Genomic DNA, 15,138 nt, shown 5'->3' with positions numbered 1-15,138 from the left:
ATAAGTATGCTTTTATTGTAATGATTATATTCATTATTTATTTAATACTAAGAATCCTGATGGTGGTGTATTATTGCAAGTAGGACTTTTCTACTAGGAATGATGACACCAATTTATTTATTGCTCATCGGCAAATTGATGAAATAGGAATTTCTAACATTCATCTCCCTGTAATGAAACCTGATTTGAATAATGATCTATGTATGTACCAATCTGCCTTTACAAGAACTAGGGAAATAGACAAGATAACAGCCTATGAGTTTATCACAGGCATATAAAAATAAGTATTGCTAAAGCTAAGACTAATCCCATATTGTCTGTATCACATGGTTTTTCTAACCCTGGCATGGACAGAGTTACCTACAAGTGTTGGAAGGCGAGAGAAGAAAGCACAATATTTTACCATGGAACAGTAAAGAGGAACTGGACAGTAATATTTAGTAATATGAAAATCATGATGGGTGGCTTGACTCTGGGCATTAAGTGCCCTGGGTCCCAGAGCCCTAGTCTTAAACCTAGAACCACAAATTCAGCTCTCTTGTATCTTGGATCCATAATGTTCCTCAAAGGTTCCTAGGTTACAGATTGGTCTTCAGCCATTGATATTACTGGGAGGTCCAAAATGCAAGAAATAGATCATTCAAGTACATTTGTAAAAAAATATGCTGAGATGTACAAGTCCCTTTCTCTCATTTTTCCTTGAATATCATGAAGTGAGCGTCTTTGCTCTACTATGCATCTTATACCTGACTATTCTGCCTCACCATAGCCTTAAATGCTATGAACCAAATGACCATGGACTAAAGCTTCTGAAATAACTGTATTATATAATATATAATATATCATATTATTATTTCATGTAATATATTATATATTACATATATAAATATGTTTATATATTATGTAATACATTATATTTTATTCCCTTTAATATATTAAATATATTATTTTTAAGTTGCTCTATGAAGTAATGAAAGGTTTACTAACTCAGCTTATAGAGTAAAGCAATAACAAGTGTCAGGTTACAGACTTGTGCTCATAGAATGTACCTCTAAGATTTCTCTGGTACCAAAAATAATTCCACTATCTTTGATCTAATCTTGCCTTACCATACTAGTCTTTAGTCTCATTCCATCACCAGGGTGAACCAGGAGTCCTAGTCACCAACCCATAGTCATTGACCTAGCCCAAACTCTACAGCTACATATTTTAGGATACAATACAAAGACTGAGCTTCTCAGCCCTCTGTAGTGCTAGGCAGGATGTCAGAAATGGATGGCTGGCGTTCCCTTTTGTTCTCTAGTTAGAAAAAGTCACAAATTAGTCAAGATATAAATTTTCCTTAGTGTTGGCATTGTGACCCATGGTGTTAGTGGATTTCTACCTGGGTTAACAGTCATGGCTCATTTTAAATTAATTGTTGATATTTATTCTTACATACATTAAATATAACCTTCTCAATCTGTATAATGTTTCTTGTATGTATGTTTTTAGGGCTGACCATTAGGTATTGGGTAACCAATTTAAGTGATCTTCCATGGGGAAGACTATTTCTTCCATTCTTAGCATTCCTTAGTTTCCTGTAGCTCTTTCTGTAGAATTGAGGCCTCCTGGACTTTCCCTATCATTGTTAGCATGTGTATAATGTCTCTTGCTGTTGTTCATATTCAGCTCACATTTAGTCGGCCATGTTGCTAAAACTTCATGGTATAGCTTCCGACATAACTAGGAGACACAATTCTACAGCAAACTCCATGGTCTTATTGCTCTTACAATCTTCCTGCCCAGGTTTGCAACCTGATCACTGATCTCTGAGTCTTGTTTCAGGAGTTTTATTATGTAAAACTAATAATAGGCTATAAAAAGCCTTTCAGAAGCCTTTATTAAGACCTCATGAAAACTAGTCTCCTAGTTTTCCTATATAAGTATATAGTCTCCTTATATACTTCAGAAGAGAGAATAATATGTTTTAGCTCAGTTTCTAGTTCCACCAAGCAGTTTTTTCTCATTCCCTCCCCTGTTTGTCTCTGTCTCTGTGTGTGTGTGTGGGGGGGGGGGTGTCATGATTTCCAAATGCACCAGTCAGAAGCCTCAAGTGTGTATTGCTGTCTTCTATCAATAACCAGTTTCATGCTGAGACACAGGGGAAGGTGTCTACCATCCCAGTCCTCCAAGCTGACCTCAGTGAGTACAGATACAAATTGGTTGGTGCCTTCCTGAGTGAAGGTGCTCAAGGCTGCTGAGAGCAGGGCTTCTTGTAATGTTACCTTGATGTATAAAATGAATATTAAAATTAAACATATTCTTATTATAAAGCATAAAGTAATTCATTTTAAAATAATACTTTTACATGCATATAACTCTGCCATACTAAGATATAAAAGCACAAGATATAATTACCACAGTATATTATTAGTTTATCAGTGATATACAAGACACTGTGTATAAACTATCAGAAGTTCAAGATCAATACATGACTCAACCAAAGATACATTTATAGCAGGAATTTATAAAATCTTACAAAAAATATAACAAAAATAGAGAGAGTCTTTTAATAACTATTTACTGTATGATGGCTTCCCATTTGTTTCCTACAGGGTTATGACTTTTGATGGATCAGTTATATCATGAATTGAGAGAAATTTTTCTCTCAAATTTCAGGGTTCTGAAAGTACCTTATGATTCATCATTTCACACTTTAAAAAAAATCATCTTGAACTTGTGTCAACCCAGTTTTCTTTTCCAATGCCTTAAGTTTTGTTCTTTTCATTTTTAATGATATGTTTTTATTAATATTTAAACTATGTATATATGTGTGGGTCTGTATATATAGATATGTGTACATTAGTGCAAATCCCCATAGAGTTCACAAGAGGATGTCAAGTCCTCTGGAGAATGAGTAGAACAAGAAGAGCCACCTGTTGTGAATGTTGGAGCTGAGCTCAGATTTTCTGCAATAGCAGTATGCATTTTATTTACTGAGCCACCTCTCCAGAACTCCAGTTATCCCATTTTCAAAAGATAATTCATATTTAAGCCTCAAATTGCCTCTCTGGGTTAATCTATCAAAATTTTAAAGTTCACTCGCACTAATTGGTAATAGATTTCATATTTAGTCTATGTAATCCATGCAAACATTCCCCTTTATAATAAAGTCATCTGAGATATGGTCATGGCTACATATTATATGTGATTTACTATAACTGGTATAATTCAAGACAAATGTTGAAGTTATCCTATCAAATGAGAAAGAAACAAATTAGGGCCATGAACTATATTTTTAATGAAATTATACAACTATTATTTGCAAAAACAAAAAATTCTCACAGGTCTTCCCAAGTCAAAAGGCCTTTTTCAGAGGGGAGAATTTTCTGGTCTCTTGTTATTCTAGAAGTATGTTTGTGAACATTTGGACAGAATGTAATGTCAATCTCACAGCACAAAGTGAAATATTATGTAGAAACCAGGGAAGACAGTTTATGTTCTCAAATAAGAATTTCTGTCTAGAGTATAGATTACAGACCAAAAACTTACAGCAAGTATTGTGAACATTACTAAATACCCTCAGCCATTACAAGGCAAGTAATTCGTTTCTTTGATTTTTTTAAATAAATTTTTATTTGCTTTGATAACTCAGGTTATTTGATAATTTGCTGTGGTGTGAGTATAAAATGTCTCATGTAGCTAGAGTTTTCCTGCCTGGCCCACAGTCAGGACAAATCTCTGTCACCCGCCAGTCCCACAGCTGCTCAGACCCGAACAAGTAAACACAGAGACTTATATTGCTTACAAACTGTATGGCCGTGGCAGGCTTCTTGCTAATTGTTCTTATATCTTAAATTAATCCATTTCTATAAATCTATATCTTTCCACATGGCTCATGGCTTACCGGCATCTTCACATGTTGCTTGTCATGGTGGCAGCTGGCAGTGCCCCCGCACCTTCCTGTTCTCTCAATTCTCCTCTCTGTTAGTCACGCCTATACTTCCTGCCTGGCTACTGGCCAATCAGTGTTTTATTTATTGACCAGTCAGAGCAACACAACTGACATACAGACCATCCCACAGTAGTCTCACGCAGGCTTTTGTTTTTTGAAAGAAGATCACCACCTAGGGGTGCTCTTCTGTAATGTTGTGGAAAATTCTCTACACTGGCTTATCTGGCCTCCTTATGGCCATAGGGCAGGGATTATTGATTGTAGTCTGGCCCATATTCATACCCAAATTCTCTCTCTCTGCCACATGATCAATTAAGATGTGACAAAGCAGCCATATTCTACATGCTCAGTTACTTTTGCCAAGATACCTTTCCTACCAGACTGGATGGCAGCTGTAGTGTACCAATTGTGTGAATTCAAACATTCCTTCCAGGAGAGAGAAGGAAGAATTATGAGATTCAGGAAATGAACAGCTCACAGGTCTCTGGAACTCCTTTAAACTAACAAGATTCATAAACTGTTCTCTAAAAGATCCTGGGAACAGTAAATGATCACTGGAGGTAGAGATACTTTGACCAGCCAAGCAGCCTTTAAGAGACTGCCCAATCTGTGGACTGCATGGTCTTGAGAGAGGTCTAGATTTGTAGCTTTTCTAGATCAACCCCTCCAATGGGTGTGCTCTCTAGTGACATACATACCCTGGAGTAGGCCTGTAAATAACTCCTTACCCATACTCTTGTAAGTTATCTCAGTATATCCAGAATGGCTTTACAGGACTAATTACTTTGTTCTGTTGCTGCTTAATCCCTGTTTGGGATGAATAGATAGATATTTGATCATATCTCTCCCAGAAAAGTCTCACAGTCTCCCATAGTTCCGACAGTACCAGGGATCCTCTCATCTCCACTTCTGCAGTTCTTGGATTAAAGATACTGTGCCTACCTTTTTAAAAATATTATTTTGAGGGCTTGAATGCAGGTCTTCATACTCATGTGACTACCTCTTTACTGAATCTTCTTCACAGTCTGAAGAAATAATTTTAATAAAATAATTTTATTTCATTAAATATGTATATTTATACTATATACTAGCATGTCAAATGCACAACATATAATATATGCACACACGTGTTATATCATATATATGTATATATACACATATAAGCATATGTATGTATATGCGTTTGTGTGTGTGCATGTGTTTTCGCACATATGAACTCACAGAGACTGTAGAAGCAGGCACAATGCCTGCAACAGGTTCAAGCCAGGTGGGGTTCAGTGCTTAGACAGGAAAATAGACACAGGCTCTCACACCAACCAGAAAGTTATTTACAATTATATCTGCTTACAAAAGAAATTTTAGTTTCTTCCAATGGGGTGTCATCATGTATATAAGTCACCCTTCAGGGTAGGCCCCATGCCAAGAAGTTGTTAACCAACAATAAACTCAACAGTATTTTTGTAGATTTTTGTGGTCTCATATTGTTTTGTTTTGGGATTTTGTTTGTTTTAATATCCTTTTGCTTATATAATTTGTTTTAGATTTTGGATTCATTTTGTGGATTGCATTGTGTATTTCTTTTTTTTCCCTTTTGTTGTTTGCTTTTCAAAGAGAAAGGGGAAGAAAGAGTGGAGTTGTTGGATGGGGCAGTCACGAGGGTTTGGGAGTAGTTGGAGGAGAAAGTGTGATAGGAATATATTGTATGAATTTTTTTCAGTAAAACATACTAGTCTCTGTTTCTGACACTTTACATAAGTTTTATCTATAATTTGTTTAATTATTCTGTAAATACTGCACTAATAATACTATTTCACATTAGAGAAAACTGACTCACACAAGTTTATTGAGGGATATTTGATCACAATGTGAAACTCTGAGACTATGTAATAAAATTAACCTTGGTGGAGCCTACGACTTGTTGACAGAAATTAGTGTTAAAGAGGAGGGTGGAGCCAGGAAAACATACAGAGAGATGCACAGGAAGAAGGAGGAAGGGACTTAGAGATTCCTTGTCTTTTTGGTTTGGGACAAGTGGAGAGACACTTCTCTTGTTGGGTCTCCTGCCATAAAGGAAGGTCAGCTGGCTGCTTCTCAGCCTCTCTGATCTAGCAGGTTTTCACCCTAACACCTGACTTCCTTGTCTTTGTTGGTAAACAGAAGTATAAAGACTTAGTTGAAACCTACATTTGGTGGCCTGGCTGAGTCCAGCAGGACCAGAAAACCTGCCATGCCACTGTCTAAGTGGCAGAGTGCTGACTGTGAGGCCAAAGGGCATAGAAAGTAGTTAAAATATCAGTAGATTCAGGTTCAGCCACTAAGCCAACAAAAAACAAAATTTGGCATTCCAGCATGGGACATGACCACATAAACAGAGAAGCCACACCAACAGAGACTGCCACAGTTGGCTGCTGCTCTCACAAGGATCTGCTCCAACCACAGCCACCACTTGCAGGGGACTTCTCACAAGGACTCTGGAGGGCACACTCATGCTCAGGAATTTTGGAAGGGACCCTGATCTTGTAGCTGATGTCACTGCTGTGAACAAATTGAGAAGTCAATGATTTTATGAGACACCTGGGAAATTCTTAAAGAGAGAGTTAAGAACATTAAAAAAGAAACGAAAAAAATCTTTCCCATGTTAAGAATGAGAAATATCACAATGCAGGAGTTAGGATTCTGTTTAGTGCTACAATGGATGGATGGAAAAAAAAAACGAAGGGATAACCAATTTAGCTTGGATTGGCATCATCTTGATTATAATTACTATCAGTTTGGTAATTCATATTTTATCCTTTTAAAAGTGACTTGATAACTGTGCCAAATATGAAAATTCAATTGATAAGATACAATTTAGAAAGATTTACTATTGATAAGATACAAGCCTTATGAAGACCTACTAATGAAAATAACTCAGACACAGACAGAAGAATTTAGACAAGAACCTACCACACCACTCTATAATAATGCTGAAGAAGGGCGGTCCATGGTTATTAGAAAATCAAACTTAGTTTATCCAGTTACTATATAAGAACAACCAGCAGATGATAGGCACCCAAGAGGTTATACAGAAGTTAAAGGTACCTATAGAAATATTCAATTTGAAGAGAATTAAGGAAGTGGTCATTTCATATGGTATCCATTCAACCTATGTGAAGCACATGTTAAATTCATGGGCAATTCAGAATAGAATTATCCCCCAAGACTGGAAAGATTTAGCTACAGCAAAATCATTGGCTTTAGAAAATGCTAATTCAGAACACAAAAATGTGATTAGGCCATTAAAGGCCAGTTCAACACCAATAGATGATTGGATTAGAAATACAGATGATATTGAATCTCACACTTATGACTGCTTTGATAGGAGAAGATGGCCAATATGGGGATAACCTTACAAATTAAGACTGTTGATGCTTCAGCATATGTCTCTAGTAAAATGAAAGTCTTTGCATATTTTAACATACAACATATTATAGGTATACCACACAATCTTACAGGTCAAGTAGTTATAGAAAGATCTAATCACAGTTTGAGAGATATGCTTAATAAATATAAAGGGTTAATAAAGACCCTCAGAGATAGATTGCACAGTCCTTTATTAGCTTTGAATTTTTAGATGCTAATGAAAAAGGAATGACGGATGCAGACAGACATTGGATATTAGCAAAACGTGTTGAATTAAATCATCCTGTATATTTTAATGTTGTGTTGACCTCAGAATGAAAACCAGGATATGTGTTACATTGGGGAATAAGTTTTGCTTTTATTTCCACAGGAGAAGAAAAGCTAAGGATACCATCAAGATTGATAAAGATTAGATTCAAACAGGAGAGACCTCTTGATTAGGAAAGGCAATAGTTCATCCAACAGCTTGGTCATTCAGTCCAAGCTAACTTATAAGACTACCAAATGCCTTTCATTTGATCACAATGAAAAAAATAATATTAAAAGATAATACTTTTTTCTGTTGCCTAAAAACATTTTGCCTGAACAAAGATACAATCTGCCAAAAAAGGAACTTCCTAAAGTTAGAGCTAAGCAGGGTTTTGTTTTTGTCTTTCCAGGAGAACAAAAGTGATCCTCTCTCCTCTAAACCCAAGCATACTTGTTAAAGGAAAATCCATAATCTCCATGTTATGTCAGAAAAGCCACCTGGTATGAGACAGAAGGAAAGCAAACTTAAGGGACTATTCTATTGCCATTAGTTTCATTATCTCATTATTGTTCACTCTTTCAAAGTTTTCTTAATGTATAAATATTATCTAAAAACCTATAAGAATATATACACACACCTATGTATATATACATAGATATATGTTCTGTCATGATATTAGTGGTCATATAGGGTATTAACTAATTCTAAAAATAAGCTGTACATGTTTCATTTTTCTACCACTATGAAAGCTAACCAGAATTATTCTTCTGTGTAGGTACCAGCTTGATATCTCCAGTATGTGATGTCTTCAGCAATAGGGTTTTTACTGTCAAGTTCTGAAAGGTAACCAAGATTAATGGCAATAGCCTGTAATATTTTGAGGTCTCTGGTACCCCTACCGGCCAACAATTCTGAAGAGGTATCTCATTTCCAGTACTAGGATTTTATTTACTAGCTTTCCATGTTTAACAGAGTCATTGTCTTTAACTGTAGGAGAACTCTATTTAAACTCTTTTTATATATGCATACAATTTAGGAAGCTTCTATAACTGTAGGCTTCCATATAGCTTTTTCAAAGGGCCTTTACTATTAGCTTTCCCATCTATGACCTTTTTCAAATTCCTTATATAAAAACACCAAGAACCTCTGAAAAGAAACTCTGTATCCAACATTGATACACATGCCCCATTTTATGACTGTCAATTCACATGTTCCTATCAGGTAGATTTTTTTTCTCTGTTCTCTTTATATTATGCTGTTTATACTAAGTGATAAAAGGTGTATACAGCCTGGGACATGTTTCTTTAAGATTCCATTCCATTTATTTATTTATTTGTTGAAAACAGGGTTTCTCTGTGTAGTGTAGAAAATGTAGATGAACAATCTTATTAAATAAGAAACAAAGAGCCAATTGCAGAATTAAAAGCCCAAGAGGTCAGAGCACTAGCTGAGAGCTGAGCTTACCCTTCACTGCCGCTGCTGTCCTTTCCCTCAGCAAGTAGGCTACTTCCTGTGTATCTGTCTTTTTATAGACTTTCTGTTCTGCCTTCTCATTGGTTGTAAACCCAACCACATGACCTCCTCGTCACTTCCCACCTATACAGACCTCCAGGTCTTCTATGGTTGGTATTGAGATTAAAGGCGTGTGTCTCCATGCTGGTGGTATCTTTGAACACACAGAGATCTGCCTGTCATGTGATCAGAATTAAGGGTGTGTATTACCACTGCCAGACTTCAGCTATGGCTTGCTATTAGCTTTGACACCCCAGGCAACTTTATTTATTAACATATGAATAAAATCACATTTCAGTACAAATAAAATATCACCATAGTGTAGCTTTGTGCCTTTTCTGGAACTCACTCTGGAGCTCAGGCTGGCCTCGAACTCATGGAGATCCTTCTGGCTCTGCCTCCTGAGTGCTGGGATTAAAGGAGTGTGCCACCACTGCCTGGCACATTCCATTCATTTTTAAGTAGTCCAGTGTACTTAACCTATTTTAGGTTTCATATTTAAGAAGGATAGTAGGTTTAAGTGATTAAAGCAAGGTTAGGTAATAGTGCAGTGACCATTCTTTTTTTTGTTTGTTTGTTTTTTTGTTTTTTCAAGACAGGGTTTCTCTGTGTATCTTTGCATCTTTCCTGGAACTCGCTTTGGAGACCAGGCTGGCCTCGAACTCACAGAGATCCACCTGCCTCTGCTTCCCAAGTGCTGGGATTAAAAGCGTGCACCACCACCGCCTGGTCAGCAGTGACCATTCTTAAGTTCTTGTATTCCATAGACAATTGAAATGACAATCACTCATAATATCAATTATATATTTCATAAAGATTTGTAATTAAGGGGCCATAAAGACTCTGAAAATAAAGATAAGGAAATAAAATGCTAATTATCATGACTCCACCCATTGATTCTTTATGCATTTATTAAAATATAAAACTGAACTCTGTTACTATACCCAATATATATCAAGTAAGAAAAAAATTGGAAGAAAAAATTTATTCTCATTATTTATTTAGGTATTTAACTTCAATTGTAACTCATTAAACTGTTATAAGAATGTATTGAAGTTAGAAGTTAAATTGAGAGCTCCTCCAAGAAGGTTGCATGTGCCTAAATTCTAGCAATTCTTTGTACTTGTATCTCATCAGCATTGACTGTGTAAAAGCTATATGAATCAGGCTTCTTTTGCATTAATAGTAAATTGATGTGATGATAAAAAGTATCCGAAAACAAAGAGAATATTTTTATAGGGAGAAACAGGGAAGAGTAATATTTTCAGTTTAACATCTTTCATTCTAAGTATAAATAAGATCCTTTGATTTTTAAAATTATTTTCCTATTAATATATACTGACAGGAATTATTAATGATTCTATTTTGAAAATCCTACTTTATGATGAAAATGTCAAATATTATTTCCAATTGAAAATTATTCATTGTATTTTATTTAATCCTCATGAAAAAAAAACAACAAAACAGGAAGTATTTTCACTTTTGATTTACTTGTAAGAGTGAGAAATTAGGCTTAATTTTTCTTTTTCCCCCCATTTTTTGTGGCTTTCTTTTCTTTTACTTTACTTCTTTTCTTTTATTATGTTTTTAATTCATTTTAAATACCAACCCCAGATCCCCCTCTCATCCCAGCTCCCGCTCCCCCCATCTTTCTCTCCTCCACCCCTTAACTTCTCCTCCAACAGAGTATGTTCTTCCATAGGCGAACAGCTAAGCCTAGTACATTCAGTTGAGGCAGGACCAAGCCCCTCCCCACTTTATCAAGGGTGAGCAAGGTGTCAGACCATAGGTAATGGAATCCAGAAAGCAGGCTAATAATTTTTCATATAATTTTATAAAAATAAGTATTTAGAGTGGTTAAATCAATATTAAGATTACTATTGACTCTTAGAAAGCTAAGGAGATAATGTTGTGTGCAGATATGAGGACTAAAGCCCAGCACCTCATTCATCACAGAAAAGTGTTTTAACACTGAGCTACAATCTCATCCCTAGAATACAGACTCTAAATATGTTACACACCCACCTGATGGTTAAAGTATGTGTAATTCACAATCATTACATCACCTTTCAGATTACCTGTGTTTTTAGAATCTTTGAAAATATTTCAAAAGAAATAGCTTATGGTTGAAAAGTATAAATTACTTCAGAATCTGATTCTGGGGCTGCTCTGAGGGTGGAGTCCTTGAATGGCATATATGGGGTCCTGGGTTCAGTCCCAGACAACAAAAACAGTCAAATGAAAATCATCTTAAATTCTGGAACTTTATAACAAAACAACCTCAAGTAAACAATCTATTTCTAGATTTTTCATCTGAAAAAAAATTAATTTAGCTAACTTACTAACTTCGAGTGAGTCACAGGTGTGATTTTTAAATATTATTGGGCACAATAGACTACAATTACCTGAGATACAAAGATAATTAGAATTCATGAAGCCTTCTCTTAATCATTTATGAAGCCCACAATCTCTCCAAAATTACCATTCAGGTGGATATATTGCCAAAGAATTTTAAACATAACAGTTTACTGTATATTTCCAGTTTAAGTTAACTACTAATAATTTGGAAATTCAGAAGACCTTCTATAATTTTTTTCTGTCTACTCAGCTTCTTATTCAAATACTGATTTCTTTACTGGCCTTCTGTGTACTCTCTTTCATTCTACAGATCCCAACTTCTATTATCATTCCTAGGACTTGGGTTATGTGTATGTCTGGGTGTGTGTACATGTTTTGTAACAAATTAAACAAAGATGGACTTATATTTCCACTGTTTATTATTTATTTGCCTCTCCCCACTTTTGACAGACATATCAAATTTTGGAAACCAGTGCAAACACTGAACTCTATATATGTCTCAGGAACTAAAAAAAAATGTAAGAATATCTTATGCTGCTTTACATAATTTGCTAAAAAATATCATTTTTTATGGGAGACATGGTTGAAATTAGTAACACTTTTTATTGGTTAATGAGGATCAAGTTTCATTAATGAACTCTGGTACTAGTCAAGTTGGTATGCAATTTAATACAACAAAATAAACATAATAAAAGATCACATTATAACTTAATGCTAACACAACTGCTGTGCAAGAACTTATTTTTCTTCAAGCTTTGGATGTGGAGATTTTTATTAGCAATTCTAACCAGTAAATCTACCCATATTCTTTATTGAAAGAAAGGGAACGTGGCTCACTGCAGAAGTAGTGGGTTCTCTTCAACTTGCTATTGAGAAAAGAATGGTATTATATGAGAGCCTGTAGTAATTTCACTTATTTTTCATCGAGTTTAGAATATAATTTTAAAAAAAAGAAAAGAACACCATGTTATTTGAAGGACCTCTTTAAAAGCAATCTAGAGAAAGAAGGCCACCTTGATACACTGATTCAGCTACTATGCCTGATAAGTGATGAGGAGAAAGCTGAATGCTTCACTGGAAATGACCAGTTTTAACAGCTGTGGTAAATATCTTTCTTCCTATCAAATGCGTGTGTTTGTAGATGACTGTGGTATATTTTATAGGAAACCTTGCCAAAATTAAACTTTCAGGGGAAAAAAAGACCCAGACATAAGATTTGAGAGAAGCTATCAGGATATTACCAGAAAACAAACAAACAAATAGAAACAGTGGAAACCTACTACACTAGATCTTTGTGCAAAGGTATGGCCACTTTTAAAAATTGAGGACTGTCTGCTCAGAAGGAAGAATTCAGTAGAAAGACTAGTGATGCACAAGTTTTAGGAATTAATCTACACTATGTCTAGTAATGGCACAAAATATCTTAGGAATTTATTGTAGCCATTGATTAGGAGTATTTTTATTAAGATATGTAATTTTTACATATATATTGTTATTGGATACCTAATTAGTCATATTCTATAGAATATATACTTTTCCTGTGTAGCTACATAAAACATGGATGGAAATAACAATTTGATTTTGAATACTTTTTTCATTTTCCTGGTAACTGATAATTAATGCCTGCATCTATCTTTTGTATTGCATTTTCCAGATATCATAAACTTCAAATTGTCCCTTTCCTGTCTAATGATGGTAGTGGAGTTTATGTCTGGTTATATTTAGTTAACTTACAACTCTTTGTCCATTTTCTATCTAATTATTTCCTTCAACATTTATGAATTGATATTCATAACATGGGAGAGGAATATAATTTTTTCTCTCAGTTTTTCTTTTTCTTTATTTAGCCAGGAGTATTAAGAATTCAGAAAGCTATATGTTATAACATACTCAGAAATGATAATATTTGATATCCTGACTCATTCAGTCATAATTTTAACATGCCATAACTTTTTCATAGCATTTTTTACTTCTGCATTTCTTAGTGTATAGATGAGTGGGTTGAGAAATGGTGTTCCAATGGTATAAAATACTGCTACCATCTTGTCCATAGAAAAAGTAGTTGGTGGCCGTGCATATATGAATATACAGGGACCAAAGAATAAGATAACTACTATTATATGAGAAGTGCATGTGGAAAGTGCCTTTTTCCTTCCTTCTGCACTATGGTTTCGCAGAGAGTGTAAGATGACAAAATATGAGATCATCAGAATGACAAAACTGCTTGAGCAAATTGCACCACTGTTAGACACCAATAGCAGGTTTATCATATATGTGTCCATGCAGGCAAGTTTCAACAATGGCTGCAAGTCACAGCAGTAATGGTCAATCAGATTGGGCCCACAGAAGGGCAATCTCAATGCCAAAACAATTTGAGCAGTGGAATGTATAAAAGACCCTATCCAGGCAAGAACAATCAAAATGACACAGACCTGATGGCTCATGATGACTGGGTAACGCAAGGGTTTGCAGATGGCCACGTAGCGGTCAACAGCCATGAGAATAAGGACAAAGATCTCCATACAGCCAAATAGATGGAGAGCAAAGACTTGTGTGATGCATTCATTATAGGAAATGATGCTCTTTTTAGAGATGGAATCCACAATGAGTCTTGGGGCTGTGGATGTTGAAAAGCAGGAATCAGCAAAGGACAAATAAAACAGGAAGAAGTACATGGGACTCCCAAGAGTCCGGCTGAACTTGATTGTCACAATAATGAGTGCATTCCCCACCACAGTCCCCATATAGAAAATTAAGAAGATTATGAACACCATTTTCTGCTTCAGAGGATCCTGTGTCAAGCCTAACAGTATAAACTCAGTTACACTGCTGTTCTGCTGCATTGTGTCAGTCCATAAGAGGAAATCACAGGTCAGAAATAATCTGAAAAAGAGAAATGAAAAGTATAAAATGATGACTTATCAATTCCCATTCTCTTTTTTTTATTTTGAAAATATCAGTTAAATCCTTACTAAATAGGCTGCATATCCAATAATGAAAAGCCATAGATTTTTGGAAGTAAACATTAATTTTGGAAATGTAATTTGAGTTGTTTACTTTCTGAATTAAATGTCCCCTGTTCGTTTTAGGCAAGATCTGTTTGTATTTAGTATGTTGAAAACATTCAAAATATTTTTGCATGTTTAACTCAATATGCTTTCATTTATTTGAACCCTGTAATTCAATAAAAAGACACTTATATGCTACATATTTTGAACCTTCATGTAATGATCATTTAAATACATAAGACTGACAAAGGAGAAATAATGAACATAAAATTTTTTCTTTGAAGAACAAACCTGTCTGCCTAGCCCATAGTAAGAATGACTTAATTACCGTCCCCAATTCAATCTATTCTGTTTAAATAGGTCTCATGATTTTAAAGCTGTTAGCATTTCAAGGAATTTACATAATTTCAGGAAAGAAGAAACAATATCTGAAATAAATCAGAACTTTCCTTAATTTTCAAGTTTAAAGAGACATTAGTATTTCAGTTCGATATTGAAATTTTGATGGAGTTCATACTATATTATGGAGTATTTCATACACCGAAACACACACATATACATGTGTATGTATATATGTATACTTATATATACATATATATGTTTATTTGGATATCATATAATTGTTTTAATTAACTTATGACATATATATTCCAATGATAGCAGAGTCAAAA

General features: G+C 35.0%; 1 protein-coding gene across 1 annotated transcript; it reads right to left on the bottom strand.

The window, feature by feature from the left end:
• Positions 1 to 13,378: 13,378 nt before the first annotated feature.
• Positions 13,379 to 14,302, bottom strand: LOC128102235 (olfactory receptor 4C11). The gene has a single exon (XM_052725810.1). It carries the CDS (start codon positions 14,300 to 14,302, stop codon positions 13,379 to 13,381), a length of 924 nt encoding a protein of 307 aa, XP_052581770.1.
• Between the last annotated feature and the right edge of the window lie 836 nt (positions 14,303 to 15,138).

This window comes from Peromyscus californicus, unplaced genomic scaffold, assembly GCF_007827085.1.
Source record: "Peromyscus californicus insignis strain IS unplaced genomic scaffold, ASM782708v3 Scaffold_7__1_contigs__length_154581171, whole genome shotgun sequence".
Classification (NCBI taxonomy): domain Eukaryota; kingdom Metazoa; phylum Chordata; class Mammalia; order Rodentia; family Cricetidae; genus Peromyscus; species Peromyscus californicus.
This window is presented reverse-complemented; position numbering and strand designations above follow the sequence as displayed.